General features: G+C 44.0%; 1 protein-coding gene across 11 annotated transcripts in view; it reads left to right on the forward strand.

Annotated features, from left to right (window-relative positions):
• Positions 1 to 27,122, forward strand: part of LOC310844864 (schwannomin-interacting protein 1) — a 384,519-nt gene that overhangs the window by 290,318 nt on the left and 67,079 nt on the right. For 6 of the 11 annotated variants that reach the window (XM_083739577.1, XM_083739569.1, XM_083739579.1 and 3 more), the window contains one exon: positions 1,679 to 2,440. In XM_083739577.1, the coding sequence (XP_083595703.1) occupies positions 1,679 to 2,440 (762 nt within the window). Of the gene's footprint in view, positions 1 to 1,174; positions 1,417 to 1,678; positions 2,441 to 2,994; positions 3,124 to 27,122 lie in introns of those variants that run through there. The other 5 variants (XM_083739581.1, XM_083739584.1, XM_083739570.1 and 2 more) reach the window with 4 other exon arrangements.

Below are 27,122 nucleotides of genomic sequence, written 5' to 3' on the forward strand. Positions count from 1 at the left end.
GTCTTGCTAGGAGGGGACACTTTTACCCCTCATGTCCGTTCTGCCCGGAGGCTGAGGTCCAGCGCCGAGGGCTTTCTGGCGGTCCCCTCATAGCGAGAAGCAAAGCTACAGGGAACCAGGCAGAGGGCCTTCTCTGTAGTGGCACCCACCCTGTGGAACGCCCTCCCATCAGATGTCAAAGAGATAAACAACTACAGTGGTACCTCGGGTTGCATACGTTTCAGTTTACATACACTTCAGGTTACAGACTCCGTTAACCCAGAAATAGTACCTCAGGTTAAGAACTTTGCTTCAGGATGAGAACAGAAATTGTGCTCCGGCGGCGCAGCAGCAGCAGGAGGCCCCATTAGCTGAAGTGGTTGCTTCAGGTTAAGAACAGTTTCAGGTTAAGAACAGACCTCTGGAACAAATTAAGTATTTAACCCGAGGTACCACTGTACCTGACATTTAGGAGACATCTGAAGGCAGCCCTGTTCAGGGAAGTTTTTAATGTGTGACATTTTAATGTATTTTTAATTTTTGTTGGAAGCCGCCCAGAGTGGGCGGGGTACAAATAAATTATTATTATTATTATTATTATTATTATTATTATTAATCATCATCACGTGGAAACAAGTTAATCTCAATCCACCATTCGCTCAAGAGTGGGAAATGGAATAGGGTCCGGCTTCTCAGCCTCTTTAACATGATGCAGCCCAATGGGTGATGTGTGTCCCGTCCCCCCCCCCCCACGGTCACCCCACTCAAACCCCAATTCATGAAAGTGCCGTGGAGGCTGATGGTGCCACGTGCCAATCGCATCTGGCAGTAGCAGAGGCTCTGCTGCACCACTTTTCAAATTCAAACTCAGGCTTCCCCTGCGAAATGCCAAACTCCCCCTCCCCTCCAATAAACCCCTGCTGCTTTTACATGTGCGAAGGAGGAGGCATAACTGCGCAGCACCCCCTGAAAAGAATTCGGGGAAAGAGGTGGCTCAGCTCCTGCCGGGGCCACGCTTTTGGCTCCTTTTCGGCCACCAGGATCTCTCCGGCTGTACCGTAGGGGGCGGTGTGGGGCCGGCATTGTCTCATTCACTTTTTTCCAGTTTTACGCCGGCTGCGTGGGGCTCCCAGACTCCCTCCTCCCCCCCCCCCTCTTCCCTCGCGCTACCGGCGTAGCTCGCGCTCTGTATTCGCAAGTGGGGGCGCGAGGGAGCCGGGAACTTTCCGGAGCCGTCGCAGGGCAAGGAAGGACTCCCGGCCGGTGCTGGAGAGGAAACTGTTGGCGGCGGCGGCGGCGCCTGAGCTCTCCAGGCGGAGCGCTGCCGGTGCTGCTGCGCGCCCCCCTTCCTCCTCGTTAGGTGGGGCTCAAGAGGGACCGCCCCTGCTTGGGAGACCTCTCCCTGCCCTCTCCTCGCAAAGCGGATGCCCTGCCTAGGTGGGGTGGGAAACTTCGGGGAAGTGCCGGAGATCTCCCCTCCCCACCCCTTGGCTTCTCTCACCCCCCTTCCCCAAGATTCGCTTCCTTCGCCCGCTTTTCCCTTTAAGAGTCTGGCAGCATCTGGAGAGAGGGAAACCGTCTGTCTGGTTCTTTCAGTGCCTGGCGGGGATGTTCTTCCAACAGCAGCAGCAGCCAAGGCAGGAAAGGAGAGCTGGGCTATAGGTCTTTTTCTAACGCTCTCTCTTTCTCTGTCCTCTAGGATGGCATGGATCTAGGCAGCGACCCTTGCAGCAGCCGCTCCAGCTCGGAATCGAGTTCCAGCAAAGTGACCCCTTGCTCGGAATGCAAATCTTCCCCCTCGCCCACCAGCCTGGACTTGGCTGCTTTGGAGGACTCGGAGGAGGAGGAGGAGGAGGAAGACGAGGAAGAGGAGGAGGAAGAAGAGGGGGAGGAGGACTTCCAGGTGTACCAGAGGAAGGTGACTGATGCGTGGGCGGAGGACAGGGACGATGCCCGCCGCTGTGCCCGAACCGCCCCTGCCAGGAGGAGTTTAGCGCAAGAGCTGGAGGAGGCGAGGAGCGCCCGCCTCGCCCTCCCCACCATCACCGCCACCGCCACCCCTGCTATGCCACCCCCGGCTCCCCACGGCCACCCGGCTCCTCAGCATCCCCAGCGCCAGCACCGCCAGCCGCACCACCCGCTGGACCTCCGGCACAATGCCAACGTGGTGCCCTCTAGCCGCAGGACTGGGCACAAAGGGGGCGGCGGCGGCTACGGCAAAGCCCCCCGCCTCCAGAAAGGGCAGCCCGGGGGCGGCATGGGCAGGCTGAGCAACGGGGGCTCGCTGGTAGCCTTCCACCCCTTGGAGAACTCCTTGGGGGGAGGAGGAGGAGGGGGCACGGCTTGGCAAGAGCAGGAGCCCCCGCTGCCCACCATGGACTGGGAAGCCCTGGAGAAGCACCTGGCGGGGCTGCAGTTCCAGGAGCAGGAGATCCGGAGCCAGAAGAGCAACTACACTTCCGTAAGTTGGCGCCCTCCTCCCCCTCCCCCGTCTCCTTATATCTTCCCGGCTCTGTCTTTGCGGAGGTGAATGGCAAGGGAAGTGTTAATTTCAATGGGAATTATTAGTTAGGTCGAGCAGGCGGTGAGTCACTTCCCTCGCTGGGGGAGGGATGGATTTGGCTTTCCCATAGAAGGCAATTTGCACACAGTTGTTGCAAAAGGGACAGCTGTGGCTCTCCTGGGTTTGGGATGCATGTCCTGGCCCCCTCCTCCCAAATATGTCACCACTGGTGCTTGTAGAGAAGCTGCATGATGTGTGTGTTGCGCATGAGAGAGAGAGAGACCAGCTTTCTTACTCAGCTATTTTATTTTGGAAGAAGGGCTTGGAATTGCCTCTTGCCTCTTTGTTCCAGCAAGGGAAGGAGTTGCTTGAGTCTCTGACCTGACCTGGCCGAGAGAGGATTTAAGGAATAGGAAGGAGTTAGGCAGGTGACCCTCTGTGTGGCAGGGGGGGGGGGCTTGGCGCTACTTCCTGTTTCTTATCAGAAGGACACCTGGCTGCATTCGGAGACTGCCAGACAGTGTGGGTGGCATCCAGAGAGAAGGAGAGGAACGAAGGGGGGGAAAAGGGGGGTGGAACATAAGGAGGAACCCTTGCCAAGCTGGTACATGTCCCAGTGTGGATTTGCCCCAGTGAGAAGGGTTTGTACGATTTAGATGCATTGCTGTTGTTTCGTTTCCTATGCTGCCTTTCAAATAGCAGTAAGTTGCAGTTATTTGTGCTATTGGCTGGTTGTTGTTTCCCCCCTCTTTAAGTGCACCTTGGCCTATTAAGGATGCTTTGCTGAGTCTAGCTAATGAATATGCTAACATCACAATATGCCTTGGGGTGTGACTTGAGAATCCATAGCCTTCTGGAAATTGGGTGCAATGCACTTTGACTTTAGGGCATGGGCATAAGTAACTTCAGGGTTATTGGGAGGGGACAGGGGGGTTGCAACGTAATTGTCTGCTTTCAGTACGAGGGGGGGCAATAAAGAGGGGGTTGCCTTCCTTTCCCCTTAATATAATGGAACTGCTGGGAAAGATCCCCCCAACTGCTCTTAATAGCTGCTACTTGCTTGTCCTTTTTCTAGGTACCCTGTGTATTTCTTTTAATTAGAAAGGGGGGAAGGGAGAAAATAATATCTACTAGATTCCAGGGGAGAAAACATGTCCTTTTGAGCTCCTGTGTTGTATTTTAAAACCGTTTTTTAAAAAGCAGATCGAGTATAAAGTCAAATCATGCAGCTGTATATATTTGCATTTGCCACTGTAATGATAAATACTGCGAGGTTTCGATTCAGCAGTGCTGATGACACTGCATTTTAAGTATCTTGTAGTTTTGGAGATTGCATGCGCTTTGAGGGAGACTGTTTTGCCTGCAGAGAGAACTGCAGGACTCAAATGTCTTGCTTTGTTTGCTGCTGGGACAAGATTTCCCTATGTTGTTCTGCAAACAGACTACTTCCAACCAACCAAAAATATTATTCAGATTTGGAGGTTTGGGAAGCCTTTTGGACAGATGCCATGTGGCCTGATCTGGAGTGGTTGATTTGGTGTTTGATTCCCCCCCCCCCCCCTTCAGCCAGTCTTTAAGATAAGCAGGTGCTTGATAATGAATTGGAAGGGAGGAATGTATAAATTCATACTGGCAGCTATCCTGACTTCGAATTTGAGTATCCTGAGTCAGAATTGGATGGATATCCTGATTCAGGGTTCCATCAGCAAAAAGGCCCCACATTATCTGTCTAGAAGCATCAATTTGTTGTCATTTTTATGGAATCCCTGCATGTGAACACATTCACCAAAACATATCAGTTTGAGGCTTGTGTTGTAAGGGAGCCAGTGTTAAAAGGGAGGTGCTAAACAAGTTGGGGGGGGGGAAACAAGTCAGGATAAATATTTGAAAGAGAAGCTCCATGAAATACCAGCAAGGTTTAACACCCCAATTATATTGTCTTCTCCTGACCTAACTTCCAAGTTTAACTGTGCTTGGTGCTGGCTAATTCAGAAGTTCAGAAAGTGTTAGGGTGCAGGCAAGTATAGATTTCATGTTGGTGAATTCTTATTTGAAAGCACTCCCCACTCTGGCCCCTAAACTGGAGATATTGTGGAAATAATTAAGTACCTCCAGAGGCAGACTAGACCAGGGTGGACATGCGGCCTTTTTTGTGGCCCTCAGCTACAATTGACACCCCCCACAGCCCTTATGCTGCCCATGAGTGTAGCCCATCCCAAAATTATTGGAAAGCATTGAAAGTACTCAATTAACTGAGGTTCTGCCCCCCCCCAGCAGATGCCTACCCCCCTATGAAAGCTTGCTCCCTGCAATGGGGGTATTTTTACCCATGATTTCCCCAAGAAAATTCAATAACTTAGGGCAATCTCCTAAAAGAAGCTCAACAACTTTGGCTGCCCCCCCCCAAAAATTCCTGGTTACGCCCATGACGGTAAGCAAGGCACTGGGCTTTGGGAAGGAGGAGTGAGGGCTCTGACAAGGTCCTAGATTCCTCTCCTTGCCGAAGCCTATTTAGCACTTTTCCAGCTTTGGGAAGATGGTGGAAGAGTTCTAGGACCCAGCCAGAGCCTTATGCCTCCTTTGCAAAGCCCAGCTCCTCATGAGGGCTGGGGGGATGTCAGATTTTGGCCTCATGCCCCCCCCACAAGGCAGTGTGTGCCCCATGTGGAAGTACTCTTGTGGCCCACTTGGTATGAGGACCCCTTGGCCTAGACTTGTAGAAGTCAGGAGTGGGCAATATTTTGAGAGCTACATTCCCTCAGGGTAGGACTGTATGCTGATTGTGAGCAGGGCCCAAACCAGCAGTGAGTGGAGCTACTCCTTTCCCCTCTCTCTTTCTGCCACCTCAATTTGCCTCTCCCCTCCAGGAGATTGCCAGAGTAGGAGAAATCACCCTTGCCTTAGGTCTGAAGTGATTATTTTTGAAAGTAAGCCAAAGGCGACATAAAATTTGGCCAAGGGCAACAGTCAGCCCTAGGGTTGTGGGTCGCCACCCCCTCTCTGTGGTCATGCTGCACTTTTTATCATGAAAACCCATTTTATACTGTCGCCTCTAATGTGGTAGAATTGGGGTCAGTTCCTAGCCCCAAAACTAGAATATTCAAAGGTTCATTTGCACATGCAAAATTAAGGCATGGCTTGTTATCACTCAGTGATTCCCCTGTTGAAAAGCTTCAGTGGGGGGCAGAAGGAAAGTGCCATCTGAGGTAGATCTTCAGTGATAGTCATTGAGACAGGCAATTTCTTTCCTGATGTTGCAAGCACCAAGGATAAATATGCACATGTAAACTCACTTGTACAGCACTTCTGGAAGATGCTCGGCCTCTGAGATTGCAGAAGAAGGGATTCAGTAACTTTTGAGGCAGCCTTTAATTGCCTCAAGAACAGCCGCCTTGTGTACACACCTTATTGAGATTCAAGATAGCACCTGACACTGTGCTTTCCATCTTCTCTTTACATGAGATCAGATGTAAAGAGACAAGGCCTTTTCGTTGGTAGGGCCAAAATGGCCTAGTTTGATGGGAGAAAGATGTGGTTCCTGGCAATCCCGAAATCACTGTATTAAGAGAATGTAATGGTATGCAACTGGTTTTAGAATGTTTTAATTTTATTGTTACTGTTGTGTTGGCTGCCTTGGACTCCTTTAGGAAGGAAGGGCAGGATGTAAATTGAAATAATAACAGTACCCTTCCTGTGGAAATCTGCTGGGCTTCCTCTGTTCTCATGGATCTCCTTCCTGATAGCTCAGCTGGTTAGAGTGTGGTGCTCAAAACACCAAGGTTGCAGGTTTGATCCCCATTCCCCCATATGGAACAGCTGCATATTCCTGCATTGCAGGGGGTTGCGCTAGAATAGATCATCCACATGGGCACCACTGAATAGAATCTACAATTCTATTCTTATTTCAGCTAGTTGTTACGCAAATGGTGAAATCCTGTGCATGTCTACTCAGAACTAAACCAAGCTGAATTTGGTTGGAGCTACTCCTTGCAAAGGCTGCAATCCTAACCCCATTTATTTAGGATTAAACCCCCTTTCCAAGAAGGATTATGTTCTTCAGAATAAGGCCAAAGGCCCATCTAGGCCACCTTCCTGTTCTCACAGTGGCTGTCCAGATGCCAGTGGAAAACCCAGAAGCAGAATCTGAGTGCAACAATCTTCTATTAAGTCTTCTACTTGGGATGCCCTGCAACTGATATTCATAGACACATTGCCTCTGTTGGTAGAGGTAGAATATAGCCATTGTGGCTAGTAGCAATTGACCCGCCATGAATTAGCTTAATCCTCCTTTAAACCAATCCATGTTAGTGGCTTTCACTACACCTTATGACAACAAATTCCACAGTTTAACTGTGCACTGTGTGAAGAGGTGCTTTGTTTTGTCTGCCCTGAATCTTTCTTGGGGGGGATTAACACATAGAATCGTGGAATTGTAGAGTTGCAATGCAGGAATCTCAGCTAAAGCACCCATGACAGATAGCCATCCAACCTCTGCTTAAAAACCTCCAAGGAAGGAGAGTCCACGACCTCCTGAGGGAGACTTCTCCGTTGACTCACCGCTCCACATTTCACATCAAATTGATGAAACCTGCATGAAGCCCATGGGCATAGTGGGCTTGGGGGGTTCGGATGGCACACAAGGAAGTCTCTGGGAAGTGTGTTCTGGCTTAGTGCACAGTGAGGTGGGTGGGTGAGATGACACATGCCTTTGATGCTATCTGACTTACCACAGCCTGAAGCTCTGTTGCACATCTTGGGTTGGCTGCTCCTGGAGAAGAGAGTTAGACTTGACCCTTGGCTTGGTTGAGCATATTATTATTATTATTATTATTATTGGCATCCATCTGTCTTGGGAGACATTGGAGTGCACCACCGGGGGTGAAGTCAAACCACTGTGTTAACAGCACCAAAGCTGTACCAGGAAATGATTGAATGGGTATATACAGCATGTGGCAGGGCAATTCAGCAGGTTAACTGGCTTCTAACTATATGTGTCCTGAACATGAACTTGCAACACACAAAGGGACCTCAGTTGAAGCTTGTAAAGGTCCCGTTTCAGGTTAGTTTGGCAGTGTGTAGAAGAAGGACCACACAAGGCAGGTGAGTGGCATAGTTCCTCCCCACACCAGAAGCATAATGGTGTAGGAATGAACCAAGCCATTCAGTGGTGCCCATGTGGTTCTTCTCATAGATGCTTGCCAGAGCTGCGTAGGATTAAACAACGGGATATCAGCACCCATGGCATTTCACAAATATGTTAATTGGGCTGTGGGTTGCCAGCTGGCTGTTTTTGTTGTTGTTTTCACCAGCTGCCCTTGGGACATGTGGGTTGAGGCATTAAAGGCTTTTGTTTCTTGTAGTCCAGGAACGTAAAATGATGCAAAGCATTTCCCCCACTGTGATAACCAGGTGGCATTTTGGATTGTGTGGCTTCTTGATACTTCTGAGCTCTGTCACCCGCTTAGGAAACACTGTAGTTTGCAGATATGGTCATCTGAAGGAATGTGTGGAACTGCAACTGCGCCAATGATTTGGTGGTATAGTGAATGGGTTAATGCACCCTGTAAATGCCCCCACCATTATCCAGGAGGTGTGAGCTGAGAAGTCCCTGGTTCAGATTTGTATCTGTTAGTACTATGGGCATCATAATACCCATAGTATTATGGCTGGAGTTATAGGACTGTTGTAAGGATCGCTGAGATAATGAATTTGAAGCAATTTTAAACAATCAAAATTTGCTTACATAAATTCCAAGTTGCTGTCAGGTGCTGAATTCAAATAAAATACCATTCCTTCTAGTTGCATGCCACTTGTTTGAGATGTTGACATGTAAATTTGATGCACACCCCGCAAAATATGTAAATAATAGGAGTACTTAAACCTAGGATAGATAATGTGCCACCCTCCAGCTATTGTTGTACTTCAACTCCCATCAGTCCTAGTCAGCATGGTGAATAGCTAGTGGTGATGGGTGTCATAGTCCAAATCATCTAGAAGCGATTCCATTGGTTACGTCCAACTTAAATGGAAGAAGTACTGATTGGAGACTCAAAAAACAGCAAATCAAGCATTCCTCAGATATGCCTGTTATTTCCTCTTATATTATTCAAGTGAATTGGATACCCTTCTCTTCCCAGCTCCACTGCCTGTGCTGGAAGGAGATTACAGTTCTTCATATCCTTTTGGCACGATTCCTTTTACCACTTTAATGTGTTTCTCCTGCAACAATTGTAGCATCCTGGCTCCAGTCTGGAGCACAAGCAATTCCTTTTTGTTCAGCTGCAACGTATAAATCACCTGGAGGAGGAATTTATGAATAGTAGATTTGTCAGAATGGAACAGACTTGTATTTCTTTTCTGCTTATACATGTTTCAGTGTGTGGTGTAAATAATTTGAGTTTCTTTAGCCTGCAGTCCTGTACACGCTTACCTGGAAGTAAATCCTGTTGAACTCAGTGGGGGTTACTTCTGAGTAGGCATGCACTGGCTTGCAATATTGATTCACTAATCATGTTGAACTGTTTTGACACATTGGTTCTAACTGTGTCCAGAACCTTTAACAAGTGTTGTGATTAAATATGCTTAAACTAGTTCATTTGAATCCTTAAGCTGACCTATAAAACTTCTGGCACGACCAGTCATATTTATTTGTTAAATTTGTATCTCACATTTCCACTAAATGGTGCTCAAGATAGCTTACAAACAATAGCGCAAATAAAATAAAATAAAACCCTTGGGGGTTTTTAAGCTGGAAAAAGCATTAATAAAAGTAACCAACAAAAATAAATTGCAGCACATTTGCAAATCCATTTAAAGTCTTTTGGCAAGGAGTTCCAGAACTTGGGAAGAGCCACTCTCCCCTGTCACTCTTTACATTTTGGAAACAATCAATTGCAAGTTTATATCCAAAGAATAACTACAAATTAATGCATGCTTAGGATGTTAGCTGTGAGTGTATACCAGCAGTTTAAAAACCTTGACATAAATGAAATGTCAAAATGCAGTTAATGGTCTTCTTCTCTTGGATTTCATTCCTATCTGGTATGCCGTTTTCATAGCAGTATGGCTAGCTCTGATTTTATGCTGAGCAGGATATGCCATGTACACTTTTATGTGTATTTGGGGTAACATGGATCCATGTCACTCATGCAAAAAAATTGTTCCTCCCACCTGTGTGAACTGGTCAGGCAAAGGCTGTTGTGGGAACAGAGGAAGAGAGAACTAGAATGATAAACAATGATGAGCCTGGTCTGTTGATTTCTTTATACTTAGAATGGGGTTGGTTTTGACTAGATCAGATGTGGGGAAATTTTGGCCCTCCAGATGTTGCTGAACTTCTGCTGGATCAGATCTCTCTCATATTCATTCATATTCTCTCATACACACACGCACACACGCAAAGACACACATATACACCTGCTAGGGGCTAGATTTCTCTTTGCATTCCTCAGGAATTCTACCAAACCACCCACACTAAACCCTTAGATCAGGGGTGGGGAACTATTTGGCTCTAACGTTGGTGTCACCCAGCAGCAGGTGACAGCAGCTCTCAGAAGCCCATTACCATACTATAATTCATAGTGCTGCCTGCGAGAGGCCACACAAACTACAAGCCTGATGACAGCCTTACACAAATTTATATAGGAGGATATATAGACATTCTCTCTCTTTCTTTTCTCTCTCTCTCTCTCTCTCTCTCTCTCACACACACACACACACAAAAGTTGTACATAGCTGCAGAATTCCAGAAAGTATGAAGAGAAAATGCATACCCGTAAGGCAGAGGGACATGTACTTAATGTGTGCTAGATATCAATGGCTGCCATAAGAGTGTTTGCTGAATAAATGATAACTGACTTTCAGTGCAATCCTTTGTATGTTTACCAGGTCCAGTAGGGCTGACTCATAGGGGCATGTACATCAGATTGGAGCCTCTCTGCTACTTCAAAATGACAATAGCATAAATAAACAGGACTGGCAGCTTACAATATACATGTCAAGTTAAAAAGGAAACTGTAAATATTTACAACAGGAAAACTGTAAATGGCATAGGAACAGATGTTGCAGTATAAGAACTATCAAGTTCTGCAATTAGACTAAAAGGTCCTATTCATTCTTGGTGCATATCGATTTGATGCATTGCACACTTCTCTGATAGGTTTTGCGCTGCAGCGTGTATTTCATCCTGTCAAGAAAAGATGTAAGATCTTTGTGCACAGTCAAATTTATTTTTATTTATTGTATTGTATTTATATCCCACCTTTCCTTCAAGAAGCTCAAGGTGGCGTACAGAGTTCTCCTCCTTCCCATTTTATACTTGCAACAACTCTGTGAGGCAGGTTAGGCAGAGAGGCAGAGACTGCCACAAGGTCACCCAGTGAGCTTCATGGCTGAGTGGAGATTTGAAACCTGGTCTCCCAGGTCCTAGTCTGATACCCTAACCCAGGCATAGGCAAAGTCTGGCCCTCCAGATGTTTGGGACTACAATTCCCATCATCCCTGACCACTGGTCCTGTTAGCTAGGGGACAATGGGAATTATAGTCCCAAACATCTGGAGGGCGGGAGTTTGCCTATTCCTGCCCTAATCACTGCACCACATGACCCTCAACCTAACACATTTTATCGTTTGTATGATACTCATTTATATTTATACCTTGTCTTTTAGGATTACTCCTGACAGAAGTGCCTTACAGAAACTGAGATGTTAAAACATTGACTAATCAATAATAAAAAAAATAAAATAACACTGTCATATCATGAAATAATATAAAACATCTCAGTTTAAATTCATGCCAGCACATCTAGATTAAAACTAATCATAACAAGCTCTCATAAATAAAAGCATCTTTAAAACATGATTCAGTGTGACTAAAGAAGAGGCTTGCCAGATTTGTTTCTGGATAGAGTGTTAAACGATGCATCTGTGAACCTCAGCCAAGCCCTGGCCGTTTGAGGTTGTTATTCCCATACACTCATTTCATGTCTGTCTCACCTTTTGTCCCAGAATGCCTGCACGGTCCTCCCCCTGCCCCCGTGTCATTTTATCTTCAGAACAACCCTGTGAGGTAAGTTAGGCAGAGAGATTGTAGCTAGCTCAAGGTTAGCTTAGTGGGGATATGAACCTTGTTTCCTCAGTCTTAGGCCCTTATCTGCACCATACATTCCATAATATTATTTGTTTTTGGTTTTTTAAAATAATTTTTATTATTTTCCAACACAAATATACAATTATGTCAAATTTTCACAGATTTTCACAAATTTGATTCTTTTTAGACTTCCTTCGGCTTCTCTGACAATCATTCATAATTACTTCTCAGTTTACGCATTCCTCTGTTTATATTGCCATTAAACTTCCCTCCCACTCCTATTTGTTTTTAACAATATATCTCTGCTTTCACAGTGCTTCTTGAAATCCCACCAGTGTTGTTTGCACATCACATGTTCTTTTCAGATATTCAACAAATTTCCCCCAGTCCTCGATGAACTTTTGGTCTTGAAGATATCTAATTTTTCCAGTTAATCTGTCCAATTCTGCATAGTCAGTCAGCTTCAGTCTCCATTCTTCTATTGTCGGTATTTCCTCTTGTTTCCATTTCTGGGCCAGTAGAATTCTTGCTGCTGTGGCTGCATATTGAAAAAGTTTACAGTCTTTTCTTCTAATTTCATTCCCTGTAATTCCTAAAAGAAAGGTCTCTGGTTTCTTTACAAATGTATATTTTAACATCTTTTTCATTTCATTATAAATCATCTCCCAGAAACCCTTCACTTTCTTACATTCCCACCACATATGATAAAACGTACCTTCTTTTTCTTTACATTTCCAACATTTGTTGCACGTCTTATACATTTTTGATAATTTTACCGGTGTAAAAAATACAAAAAATAATATTATTTGTATGCCTCCTTTCCATAGTTCAAACCATGCTCACGGCAGCTTACAACATGAAAAAAAGTTACACAGTTACAAGCATAACAAAAGCAGCAAGGATAACTAAGACATCGAAAAGCACACTACCAAATTAAAACAATTTCTATATAAAGGAACTAAAAGAAAGATACAAACATGTATATACAGTGGACGCTCAGGTTGCGAACATGATCCGTGCGGGATGCACGTTCACAACCCCCGTCTGCGCACGTGTGGGTTGCGAGTCGGTGCTTATGCGCAAAGCGTGATTTAGCGCTTCTGCGCATGCACGACCGCCCAAACCCGGAAGTAACCCGTTCCGGTACTTCCAGGTTTTGGCGGCCCGTAACCCAAAAAAACACAACCTGAAGCATCTGTAACCCAAGGTATGACTGTATATCAAAAACATCAACAGAAAAACCACACCATGCCCCAGCCCGTCTATTCAGCAGCTTCAGCTTTTGTAGCTGGAGTCAGTCGGGCGCCAGGCCAGGTGTAAAAAGGTCTGCAAGGCAGGGAGCAGATCTTCCAGGACACACAGCCAAGAAGCACAATCCCGCTTTAAACAGCCACAGTGTCTCCCAAAGAATCCTGGGAAGTGTAGTTTGTGAAGGGTGCTGAGAGTTCATAGGAAACCCCTGTTCCCCTCACAGTTACATTACTTGGAGTGGCAATAATGGGTCACCTGGTGCCATTGTAGCATCAGGTCATTGACAGGGGGCACCCTTGCTGTCAGGCTTGTCTGTGGAGGGGGGGCAGGCCCTTCAGCATATCAAGGGGTCCACCATAAGTCATTCTGCCATTGGCTCTTTAAATCTGAAGTCAGCTTTGAACCCAAGCTATTGAGGCACTGCCATTTCCCAAGTAAACTGGAAGAGGAAGTAACCTTTTGAGAAAATGCATGAAGAAAATGCATATCTTGGAGATAGGCAGCATAGCATGGTTAATAAAGGTAAAGGTAAAGGTACCCCTGCCCGTACGGGCCAGTCTTGACAGACTCTGGGGTTGTGCGCCCATCTCACTCAAGAGGCCAGGGGCCAGCGCTGTCCGAAGACACTTCCGGGTCACGTGGCCAGCGTGACATCGCTGCCAGAGCTGCACACGGAAACACCGTTTACCTTCCCACCAGTAAGCGGTCCCTATTTATCTACTTGCACCCGGGGGTGCTTTCGAACTGCTAGGTTGGCAGGCGCTGGGACCGAGCAACGGGAGCGCACCCTGCAGCGGGGATTCGAACCAGCGACCTTTCGATCGGCAAGCCCTAGGCGCTGAGGCTTTAACCCACAGCGCCACCCGCGTTAATACTTTGTAGTAAACCTCTATTGATCCTACTGTCCAGCAATCAGATGTTTCATGGGATGAGGTTTAGTGGCTTTGCTGACTGAAAATTTTTGCATCTGCAGCTGGTCAGGTGTTACTTCTGGTGAATTTAATCATGGGGCTGCTGCTGCTGCCTTCTACTAAATATTTGAAATAATAGGTTCTGTGCAGGAAGAAGTCTGCTGGCTCATCAGAAAGTCTACAGTAACCAAATCTGAGGGAACCAAATGTCTGCATGGCTATGTTATTGATCATTCATTTCAATGTCATGTTAATTTAACTTGAATATTCATGAGACAAAGTGGGGGCTTCGGCATAACCTCTGGGCTGCTCTCATATAAAAAAAGCTTTCCCAGGTCAACAAGGTTTAAATTTGGCTAGGTTCAATTAAATGCATAACAAACCTTGCAGATCTGCTAATTTGCAGCAACCATCATATTTGCTATTGAACTTTGACGCTGTAAAGCCATCTACCCACTATTTGAATTGCAAAAGTTTTTCCTCACCTCTCCTGGTATTTTAGGCCCAATCTATACTACACATTTAAAGCACTATCATACCACTTTAAAAAAAAATTATGGAAACTGTAGTTTGTTAAGGGTGCTAAAAGTCATTAGGAGACCCGTCTTTCCCTGCCAAAGCTGCAGTTCTTAGAACAGCCAATCTCTCTCCTCAGCAAATTCGGAGAATTGTAGTTTTGTGAAGGGAAGAGGGGTCTCCTAATGACTTTTAGCACCTGTAACAAACAACAGTTCCCAGGATTCTTTGAGAGGAGTCATGGTACTGCTTTAAATGTATAGTGTGTATAGACCAATAACTTATTGAAGTGATCTAAGAGCTTCTGCCCATGTCATTCTGCAAAAGTTTGTATGTGATAACCTTGTGGGTAGTGCCAGGGATGCAGCTCCTTCCTACCCTGATCTTGTACTCTTTACTAAATAATAGATTCAATCCTTTTCTTTTTACAGAACTGGAGAGAAATATGGATAAAATACTTGTGACTGCCCTGTCACTTCTATTTTGGTCCTTAGAAGTCACTTGACCCCAGATAGTGTCAAAACACAAACCTTCCGAGCTGGTCCTAGGTGCCTAAACACAATGGATAGCTAATCACTTATTGAATATCAATTTCATTTCTGTCAACCCCATCCCAACCTTATTCCTAATGATTCATGAAAATGAAGGTGAAGTGGGCACAAGCCAACAAAATGAATTTCAGTAGGGACAAATGTAAGGTTCTACACTTAGGCAGGAAGAACCAGATGCACAAATATAGGATGGGGAACACCTGGCTTACTAGCAGTACATGTGAAAAGGACCTAGGGGTCTTGGTGGACCACAAGCTTAACATGAGGCAACAGTGTGATGCAGCAGCAAAAAAGGCTAGTGCTATTCTAGGCTGTAGCAACAGAAGTATAGTGTCCAGATCAAGGGAAGTAATCGTACTACTCTATTCTGCCGTAGTCCAACCACACTTGGAATACTGTGTCCAATTCTGGGTAGCACAATTTAAGAAGGATGTTGACAAGTTGGAGTGTGTGCAGAGGAGGGCAACCAAGATGATCAGGGGTCTGGAAACTAAGCCTTATGAGGAGCACTTGAAGGAGCTGGGTATGTTTAGCCTGGAAAAGAGGAGACTTGAGAGGAGATATGATTCCCATCTTCAAAAATCTTAAGGGCTGTCACATGGAGGATGGAGCATGCTTGTTTTCTCCTGCTCTGGAGGATAGGACTTGAACCAATGGCTTCAAGTTGCAAGAAAGGAGATTCTGACTAAACATTCAGAAAAAACTTGAGCTGTTCAGCAGTGGAACAGACTCCTACAAGAGGTGGTGGACTCTCCTTCCTTGGAGGTTTTAAACAGAGATTGGATGGCCATCTGTCATGGATGCTTTGACTGAGATTCCTGCATTGCAGGGGGCTGGACTAGATGACCCTTGGGGTCCCTTCCAGCTCTACGATTCTATTCTATGATTCTAAGTAATAGCAAACTGCTGCCATTATTTCTTTTTTTATCATCAACTCCACGTTTTTAGCTTGCATTAGAAATAATAGCAAAAATGTCATTGCATGATTTATTATACTTAGTAGCATGTGTAATAAGATCATCTTGAGTGAATAGGAAATAACCCTCTTATATTCTCATCATCAATAATATTTCTTACAAAATCAACACTAGCTCTAATAGGGTTAGCTTCATTCTTTTCATCATTTCTCTGTGACTCATAATGATAATCAATAGATATATTTTCAGGAAATGATGCATGTATGAAAAACTCTGCAGGGACTTGTAAAAATGAAGATGTTGGAATAATTATATGGTCTTTTACTCCATATAAGTTTGTGCACAAGTTGCTGTAGCCACAAACTAGGGCAGAGGTGGGCAAATTGTGGCCTTCCAGGTGATGTTGGATTCTGTGTGAACTAAGCACTTATTAGAAATGGACGTGCATGGCCACATAAGCATCCTTTGCAAATTGTGTATTGACTATGCAGTGTGGCAGCAAATCAGTTGACTGCACTTCATCATCGCTTGATAAGTGACAATTTCATATAGTACATAATGAAAGATTGTGTACTGAGGGACGCCTTGATAAAACTATTCAAGATGCATCTACAATAAATGTCATCTAAATATAGTTTGCAATAGGGAAAACGGTTGCACTTATCGTTGAAATAACTGAAAGAAAAGTAGCTGTGCATTGCATTAATACTGGGAGATATTTTGCAAGCAAAATGTGCTAATCTTCAGTCTGTTTTCTGAGAGCAGACTGTAAGTATTTTTTTTACATCAGCCCCCGTCATCCTCAGCCATCGTGGCCAATAGTGCAGGGGAGCAGAGAAGAGATACCTCTGGAAGCTGGAATGATATCAGACATGCTTGCATTGAAGGAATTCTCTCTTCTCCCCTCTCCACTATTCTGGGGGTTCCCCTGAACCCCTGAGCAAGTTGGGGGGAGGAGAGTAGATGAAAAACCGCATTGTGTTAGCAGAAGGCCTTCCACTGGCTTCTGTTAGTGGGACTCATCAGTTGAATCCTGGAAAAGGTTCATGCTCTTTGGTCACACAGGTTTTATTAGGTTTTCATTGCTGTTGTTGTCTTTAAATGGCCCATAAGAAAGATTACAAAAATCCATATTAGGACAGTTCCCTTTTTAGGCTGAACAAACAAATCACAAAATACTGTGCAACCTTCCAAGAACTCTTAATCATGAGTAACAAGAAACAGAATAATGTGAATGTAGAACAGGAGAGGAGAAGGAAAAAGGGGAGAGAGAAATTGTTGACTGATGTTTCAGTCACTAAGTCTGGCTGTGGTCTTGGTCTTCAGGTGAATGATGAGTAGTTGTGCCAGACATTCAAATGAGGCTCTTTGGGATATCAGTTTGGTTTTTACTGTTTTTTATATCGTATTGATATCATAATATATCACTTGGAATGTATTTTTGGATAAAATCATGGCTTAGTCATGTACAGAATAAATAATGCAATTAATATATTGGATTAAGGAAGGATTTTGCAGAAATTGGGGGGGTTGTGGGAGGGATTTGGAGTAAAGGGTTGGGGAAATAACATGTAATGTCTTGGGAGAAAATTCTGTAACTGTAAAATGATAATGAATTAGAATACTTTAAGCTATGATACATATCAGACAGCTATTGGGTTGCTATTATTATTATTATTACTGTTGAATGAAAAGGGAAGGAATGGGTTATGAAAGGAAAGTAGTAACTTTCAGTCTTGCAACAGCAGAATAGCACAAACACCACCTGCCATAGTATAAAAACTGCGCAGTAAATCCTTTTTAACAATCATTTATAAGCTAGAAGTAGTTTAATGAAAATGTAGTTTCAGCGAAGCATGAAGCGTCTTCCATATGTAGCAATCATCATTGAAAATGCCAGGCCGGTCTTGTATTGGGAATAATTGCAGGTCCAGAGTAAACAGGTTAACTGCTGCTGACAAAGCTTGTAAATAATAAATATGATTCACCATGCCCAAAGTCCTTAGGGTACCTAACACAACATGATAAAATAAATATTACAAGCAGGAAAGCAGCATGGCCCACATACAGCTGGAGAAAGGTTGTTGTTTTTTCCTCCCCCCTTTCAAAACTGCTAAACCACAAATAAAAGGATAATGACAGATGTTACATTTTAAGATGCCTGATAGAGGCGTTGTGGCCCTTGGCATGCATGCACACTTTTTTCTGTCTAGGGTTGAGCTCAGGGGTGGGGAAATGTTCTGCAGGCTTTTAGGGTGATTCATGTAGAACTAAGATAAAGTTAAATGTGAGTAATGCCTATACCTACATTGTTCAGCAGGGCTCCCTGACCACAAGAGATGCTCTCTCTTTTTGCCAAGTTCCAGGTTGCTACAAAAGGGAAGAGGGCACAAGAAGCTTTCCTTCTGCAAATTTCCTTCTGTTTGTATCATAACCCCTAATTATTTTGTATTGAGGTGCATTCAATCATGTCAAACGCTATCTGTTTTTAAGTAGTACAAGTCAATGACTGGTTTGTTATCTGGGGGAACATCAGGCCAGAGTTTTGAAGCAATCTGGAGTGCTTTTCTTTGCTTAGTTAAGAAATCTGTTGAAACATGCTTTAGTCATCAAAATACAGAAAGAGGCAGTTGGTCATACGAACATATATCTTTCTTGTTCTGTGTCTTTGGGTAATGGCTCCATCAACCATATGTTAATGCTACTCATTAAATGAACTCAAGAATCACATGTTCTTTGAATTCCTGCACTTCCAAGAACCTCTGCTTTAAAGGCGTTCTTTCCCCACTCTTCCCTTGTAAAATATAAAATGTTATTTAGAGATGTAGTCGGAAAAGTTAGGATTATCAGGGAGCTGTAGTGAAGCAGAACTTTCTGTTTCGCAGTTGTTTTTAAACTGTTCAATAAAGTTTATTTTTAAAAAATAAAGTTTTAAAAATGAAGCAGAACTTTGTGCCAAATAATAACATTTTAAGAAACTCTGGGTCTGCACACAGACAACATTTTGTTCTAGAACCAATGGACACTGGATATGCTCAGGAACCCGCCCACCTTCATTTTATTCTACAACAACCTTGTAGGGTAGTTTAGGCTGAGAGATAGTGCCTGGACCAGATTTTCACAGCCGAGTGAACTCTTTGCCAAAGCAGCATTATCCAGTATACCATACTAGATCTGACTTAATTTAACTGGTCACAACCACACATTAACAATCTGAGTGGAAATTATTATCTTCTTTAGTACTTCATTGATCAGCCTAGAGGCACATATTACATTGCATATGTGCATCTATACATCAATATATGTTTCAGTTCAATAAAATGTGGAACTTCCCTTGTGGCAAATTGAATGCTTTTTGTTAGCTTTGGTAGACCTGACGGAAAGCAGCTTTTTGCACTAGAAATCTGCAATATTTGTTAGCTAAAATTGGTAAAGATTCCAAAGACCATTACCTATGTCAGGAATACATAGTAGTAGTAATAGTAATAGTAATGGTAATAGTAATAGTAATAGTAATAGTAATAGTAATAGTAATAGTAATAGTAATAGTAATAGTACTGTTCTTCATCCAGAAATCTCAGGGCAGTTCACAAGATTCTCTTTTACAGATCTCATGTCTACCTTTCCCCCTTTGGAAGTGTAGAAAGAGGAAAAATGAAATGGTTTATATGTCTTACCTTTAAGAAGGTATGTTGTGAATCTTCTTGTCTAGACGTTGCCCTTTTCCTCTTACCAGAGGCAAAAAATGAACAGCTTCTAAAAATAAAATCAGTGGCTTTTAAAACTGTTGTATCAAAACAAAAGAAGCAAATTATGTTGATGCATGGTATTTCAGCATTTGCTTAATTGTGGACCAGCATCTTTATTTAATGCATTTCTGCCACAGGCAGTTGACAAAAGTTAAAGTCTCAAAATAAAGCATGATGAACTTCAGTCTTTTAACCTTTAAACCAGTAGCCCAGTGATCCAAATGGAATAATTTGCATCAGTTGAGCCTGTGTGAACGGATTCTTCCACAAACTTGGTTTGACTTTTTGCTACATTCAAAGGGAGAAACTCCTTTCCTGTGGGGTAGATTTTATTCCTGAACTTCGAAGACCTTTGGATATGACAGTAAAATTGATTCTGTTCACATTAACTAGAGTTGAGCCAAATTATCACAAGGTTTGGTTTTAGACATGAAAACCTTACTTCTGTGGAGCTGCATTTTTATTTTGCTAATGCCCAGTGCCTCCTTCTTGGGAAGGGGAAAAAAGTTATTATCCATGTTGAAAGATTGATTTAAATCAGGGGTAGTCTGCATAATGCCCTCCAGAAATCATTGGACTACAACTTTCATCATCCATGACCATTGGTCATGCTAGCTGGGGCTGATTGAAACTGGAGTTCAAGAGCTAGAGGCTGCCATGTTTGCTACCCCTCATTTAAGTGGTTGAAGCCAGTTTTATGACTACAATTCCTGTAGCACCCAGAGCTCTAAGATCTCCATCAGTGTTGCTGTATCACATGTTCTCATGAGTGCTCTCCAAGATTGCACACTTATTATAATTCTGCAAAGTATCATCCCCCCTCTTTTCTGCCTTTCTCTTAACTTGCCTGCCTTTGCAGACAATGTTGGATCTTTGCTCTGAATGCAATTACTTAAAGATGTTATAATTTGCTCTCCTGATATAGTGCGATGGAAACTAGGTTGCTGCCGCCTCCAAGGTTTTGATAGTTGGTAGTGATTTCTATAATTAATGTCACACGACAATATCCATGATGCATATTTATGCAGCTCTGCGAATATTTTTAATCGGTCATGAAAATGTGGTATGTTAAGTGGTTGCTATTCACGGATCCTGAGAAAGACCTGGATCCTTAGGATGCAGCAGGTCGAAGACTCAGCTGGCTGATTCATGACTCAGCCATCATTAGGTCCCCAACCACAGCCCAGCCAAAGATATGCCAGTGTAACTTGCTCATCCCAACTCAGCTGGGACGCAGGCAGCTGGACCACAGCTGGTATAAGTCTCCCCACAAGAGACAATCTGGAAGTGTGGCAGGGGTGGGAGCAGGGGGGGGGCAGGATTTAGGCTGGATCCTGAGCCCATTCACCTTGGTCATGTGACCTGGAAACCTGACATAGAACACTATTTTAAAGGCTTGTTTTCCTGATGCCAGGCCTAGGCAAAGCAGCAGCCCCACTGCTGAACGGGGTTTGGATCTGTTGTATCTTTGTGCCGGCTTAATTTACACCAGCTTGCTTTGTCCCAGCTTCTTTTGCGTAGGATTGCTCCCTAAAATGGTGTTTTCTGGTTTTATAAAAACAAACTATTTAAACTTGCCCTGCTGCGTTAGTGCTTCGCGACATTTGTTGCTGTAAGCGCTGAGTTACTATGGATACACGGTACTGTTATGAACTCTTCCTTCTAAAAAAATGGAATCGTGCAAAGATCAGCCACATGATACATCATTTGAGCATCTATCTGGAGTCTTCCAGGAATTGTGTTTAAAATTTTGATCTCCATATAATTTGGTTTATGCCTTGTATTATGATGAACACTTCTTCAATATAATTGCTTTTTTATTATGAGCGTCAGCTCCATAAAGACATTGCAGGTATATATTACTAATTCTAGACCTGGCTGCCTTGTGAACACCAAACTCAATGGCCCTTGTGGTCTCTTCCAACTCTATGATTCTATGAATGGAACCCAACAGCCATCTGCGGTGGCCCACCAAGAGGGTCTCAACCTCTTGCTGTTGTGTTTTGGCTGCTTAGCAGTCATTTGGCTATTTATCTACCACTTTTCATACAAAAAGCATCCCAAAGCAACTTCCAGACATCTCGAAAGCTACAGTGCATGACTGCAGACTCGCACTTGGCCTGTCAAGGTGTATTTTATAGGAGCCCAGTAATTAAAAGCTACCATATATACTTTTGTAGTGAAGGCTAGGTTTGTTGGCTGGGCTTTCCTAACGTAACTTTTCAGACATAGAATCACTGAATTGTAGAGTTGGAAGGGACCCTGAGGATCATCTAGTGACGTCCACCCCCTGCAATGGTACTTCGGGTTAAGTACTTAATTCGGGTTAAGTACTTCGGGTTAAGTACTTAAAGCGCCACTTTAGCTAATGGGACCTCCCGCTGCCACCGCGCCGCCGGAGCACGATTTCTATTCTCATCCTGAAGCAAAGTTCTTAACCTGAAGCACTATTTTTGGGTTAGTGGAGTTTGTAACCTGAAGCGTATGTAACCCGAGGTACCACTGTATGCAGCTGTCTCATACGAGGATCGAACCTGCAACCTTGGCATTATCAGCACCATGCTCTAACCAGCCAAGCTATCCAAGCTTGTGTTCATATTTCAGGCTGGGGTTCATAATTTGGTTGATTTGGTTTAGGTCATTTATATGCCTCTTTTCCACAGTGAGCTGTGCCCAGAGCAGCTGGAAACAAACACCCACCTATTATGAGATGCAAAACATTGGTGGGGGTGGAGAACAGGTGAGAAAGCATTTTACAAAACAATTTAGCAAGCATAGAATGAATTCAGTATTGTATCAGAAATAATCTAGGATTAAATCCAAGAAGTACAAGGCAAAAAGAAAGTTGACACAATAAGTTCAAGCTGCTGGTGCTGGCAGCCTGGTTTTAAATACAGATCAGAGGGGAGTGATCTTCTCATCAAGTTAGATGTCTTGCAGTTGGCTCCAGCAGCGGTTCTCAACCTGTGGGTCCCCAGATGTTGTTGGACTACAACTCCCATCATCCCTGAGCTCTGGCCTTGCTAGCTAGGGGTGATGGGAGTTGTAGTTCAACAACATCTGGGGACCCACAGGTTGAGAAAGGCTGCTCCAGAGGATACTACCAGCATAAAAAGGGAATTGCTGGGATGGGCAGTGATGGCGAGTGCTCTAGCCTCAACCTGATGGAACTTCCAGCAGCTGGTGCAAGTCTTATTATAGCTGCCAAACCCTGAGACAGCAATGTCTTGGGAAACAATGGAGAAATTTGCCTTTGGGGGTGAGGTCAAGCTGTTGGAAGGTTGTAGCACCTGCTGTGGCTGTAGAGGTTGAATCAGGAGAGACATGTTTTGTTGCAGTTGGGGCAGATGAAGGCGTCTGGTTGTGCTACTGCAGATGCACCATGGTGCTTGTTGGGTACCTCCTCAGCAAATACTGTAATCCCATAATGTGATGCTATGGCAGGTCCACATCTGAATTTTTGGGTGTTCTATCATTCACTAAAGCTGAACAGCTTTTCCAAAAGTAGTATTTGTTTATAACCGCGGCATTTGATTGTTTGAAGGATGAGATAATGTTTAAAACTGTTTTTCGAAAGTTTATAATGGTAACTGTTTTAGAGTCCTTTTTATCTTTTGTTGTGGATCTGTTTGCTTCCCTGGTCTCCTTCAGGAGGCAGGATGGGCTACAGTCTGGTGCAGAGTATGTCTGCACCAGAATATAGTGGCAACATCTCTTGTCTGGTTCAATAAATGTACTCAAAATTCAAGGGTTAATGTGTGACAAAAAGATCTAGTTGGGCACTCACTCTTCTTGGTTTGCACTGACAATTGCCAGTCAGCAGTCAGACATGAGTACTTTCACTTCTTATGTGAATTGATTGCAACGGAGAGAGGGTATCCTCTCCTCCTAGATTACCTTCCTGCTCTGGGGTCCTTGCAGTGATGCATGCCTAATTTTAAATCAGCAGACTGACTCTGTACCTCACCTCTATTCTTGACAGTAGGGAGAAGAGCAGGGGGTGAAGTCCCTTTGCAAATTTATCATGAGCAGGAAGGTTAAAGTCAATTTGCATGTGATGGTGGCATGTGATGAAGATGATACATATATATTACTTCCTGAGGTGTGGTGTATGCTGAAGTACAAATCATCAATTATTCTGAAACATTATTTGGTTGATGGTTTTGTCCACTTATGATTACTTGGCTATCAGCAAAGGTGTGATCAGTCATCTGAAATACAGTGGTACCTCTGGTTACAGACGCTTCAGGTTACAGACTCCGCTAACACAGAAATAGTACCTCAGGTTAAGCTTCAGGATGAGAACAGAAATTGCGCGGCAGTGGGAGGCCCCATTAGCTAAAGTGGTACCTCAGGTTAAGAACAGTTTCAGGTTAACAACGGACCTCCAGAACAAAATAAGTTCTTAACAAAATACCACTGTATTTTGTGCGCAGGTATTAATATCATGATGAGTTTTTGCTTGTTTATCTTTTAAAATAAAAATAAATATCCAGGCCTCTTTTACTCCTTCTTGGTGCTTTTTCAATCAAGACACTTAATGAAAACTGTGAGTGACTTGTGACAAGCATGAGAGCTACATTGTACATATGAGAGACTAATGGAGTCCCCATGGAGGAGACTGTGACAGCCTAGGGAGCTTGTTTACCTGCTAGGATAGGCTGGCTATCCCATGGGGAATTCCATAGCACAACCAGTAATAGCTGACTTGCTCTCACTGCCAGTTACCTTATTGGCTATCAGTTTCATCAGCTGATTGGTGGTGTCAGCAAGCCTTGCTTGCCAGTGCACAGCAGGGAGCACACCTTAAGAATATTGATGGTACCTGGCAGTTGCACCTGCCCCTCACCTGACATCACATAGGACTTCAGGTGGGCATGGCTTGGGGAAATGGCCTCATGGGCCAGGCCAACTTAGGACTGTGAGCAGAGTGTACCCAACTCTGATATAAACAGTGCTCCTCCCCCCCCCCCCGAAGTATGTATAATATGGGACGCGGGTGGCGCTGTGGGTTAAACCACAGAGCCTAGGAGTTGCCGATCAGAAGGTCAGCGGTTCGAATCCCCGCGACAGGGTGAGCTCCCGTTGCTCGGTCCCTGCTCCTGCCAACCTAGCAGTTCAAAAGCCCGTCAAAGTGCAAATAGATAAATAGGAATCGCTCCGGCGGGAAGCTAAACGGCGTTTCCGTGCGCTGCTCCGGTTTGCCAGAAGCGGCTTAGTCATGCTGGCCACATGACCCGGAAGCTGTACGCTAGCTCCCTCAGCCAATAAAGCGAGATGAGCACCACAACCCCTGAGTTGGCCACGACTGGACCTAATGGTCAGGGGTCCCTTTACCTTTACCTTTTATGCATTATTTTATTTGTATTCCGCCTTTCCATAGTTAAAACCACGCCCCAGGCAGTTTGCAACATGAAATAAGAACGCAATTACAAACATAACAAAAGTAGTCATAAAAAAATAAATGAAACATCAAAAAGCACACTACCAGACAACTTTCCACATCAACCATAACACCTAAAATAAAGATACAAAAAATAAATAACAGCAACAACGCCCCCCCCCCAACAGTACCACAGCCCGAGTCTTTTCATCAGCCTCAGCTTTTGTATACAGAGTCAGTCAGGGCGCTGCCCTCCCAGGCCAGGTGGGAAAAGTCTTGCAATGCAGGGAGCAGGTATTCCAGGACTGAGCAGTGCCTCCAGCAAGTCTTTGAGCAGGGCATGAAGACCAAAGCATCCCCACCACCACTACTATTGAAGGTTGCAGCAACTGGTATTTCTGGGACTGCCTTCTTCCATATGTACCCAATTAAGATTTTCCACAGAGGCTTCTGTTCTGGAGCCTCCACCTTCAGAGGTTCAGGTGATTAGTCTGAGGGTCTTTTTGGTGGTGGCTCCATGCTTAATGCCCTCTCCAAGGAAATGAGGGAGGGGCCCTACGTCAGTGCCATTTAGGTGCCAGCTTAGGTCTTATTAATCAAGGCATGAATCTGTAACAGCTGCTTTATGCAGAACAGAATATTGGAGAGTGGCAGGAAATACAACGGGGTCCAGAGAGGATAAAGAAACAGAGGTTTCTCCACCACCTCTTAAATGGAACCATAGTATCTTGTAGAAGGTACCAATGTATTGTGCCCCCTCAAAAAAATGTGGGGGGGGGGGGAGACAGCTGTAGTGGTAAACAATAAGATTTTCTAGGTAGAATGGAGCAGAAGCTGCTTCGCCCTTCCTTAATCTTGGCAAATAATCTGGATAGCAGCAGTTGCTTTTATGGCTGCATAACTTGGCATGCTGTAGCTCAGAGAAATGGAATGCTGGAAGCTCAGAGCAGTGCCAGAGAAGGGTGATGAAAAAGCCTTAAATGGTCCGGTAGTTAGCAGAATCTGGCCAACACCCCCCCCTCCTGTTTGGACATATAAAATGGCTTGTTTCAGCAGTGCATCTTGCTCTACAGAGAATAAAAATGCTTTTAGTGCATTATTAAAAATTTAGTTTAAACATGTTTTTATTTAATGTAAGTTCTATATTGAATTTATTAAGCAGGGAGTTAGGGAATATCAGAACTGCATACTTGTGTTTAATACAAGGCCATTCTGATTTGTTGGGGGGTTTAAAGACAAACCATCCTTATCGTTTGCAGTTTCTCTAACTTAGGAGTTTTATATTTTGTATAATTTAGGAGTTTTATATTTGTTGATTTTTCGCACCTAAGATGTAGAACGCCTCATCTCCCCCTCCCTTTAAATGTTTTCATTAAGCATAATGGTTACATCTCTTAAAACGATTGGATAATGTCTGGTTTTTGTAGAACACACTTTTGTTTGTGGGAATTGGCTGGGCGAGTGACACGTGGCGAAGCAAGTGGGGTTTCTTAAAATGTGTGTGTTCAAGTACATTTCGTACATCTTGTGCTTGATCATTAGCAGCTAAGAGCCTCTGTGGTGCTCTGTGCCAACTGCTACTTCTGCTAAAGATTCGAAATACTCCCCACTAGTGACGGATTATAAAGGGATCTCCCTTCAGTTGGTTTTAATATTATAATTTTTAATAATCATTTTGCCTTGCAAAAAGTAGAAGGCTGCTTTTTCTGATTTTCTTCTGTGTATCTAAAAAAAGAGAGAGAGAGAGAGAGATGCTAAATCCCTAATGAATGGGAAATGGATACTAGTTTTGCAGACTGTACTTAATGCCTGTTTTGCATGCTGGTCTGGGGAACCCATGGCCACTAGACAGCATCAGAGAGAAAATGAAGTCTGTGCATTCATACTCTTGCATTCAGAGACATGCACATATTGACACATTATCTTGCAGATATTTTTCTGAAATATAGTGTTCTTTCATTTGTCATCCTTCGTTCATTCATATTATCTTTTAAAGACAAACTCACCTACATATGCAGTTCAATATTGTACCTTCTGAGCCACCAGATGGGGATGAGTTTTGGGGGGCATCTTGCTGTGTGTGTGTGTATACACACTATTGAGCTGCAATTGTCTCTAAATGCAATACAAGAAATACAATACAGAAAAGGTAATTTAAAAAGAGTTAAAACTATGAAATCGGTTTCAGTTGCAATTTGGTGGTTCTGCTACAGTGATTCTGATAATTTATTTGGGAGTACAGTGGTACCTCGGGTTACATATGCTTCAGGTTACA

This window comes from Podarcis gaigeae (assembly GCF_964106915.1).
Source record: "Podarcis gaigeae genome assembly, chromosome: 5".
In the NCBI taxonomy this organism is placed as follows: Eukaryota; Metazoa; Chordata; class Lepidosauria; order Squamata; family Lacertidae; genus Podarcis; species Podarcis gaigeae.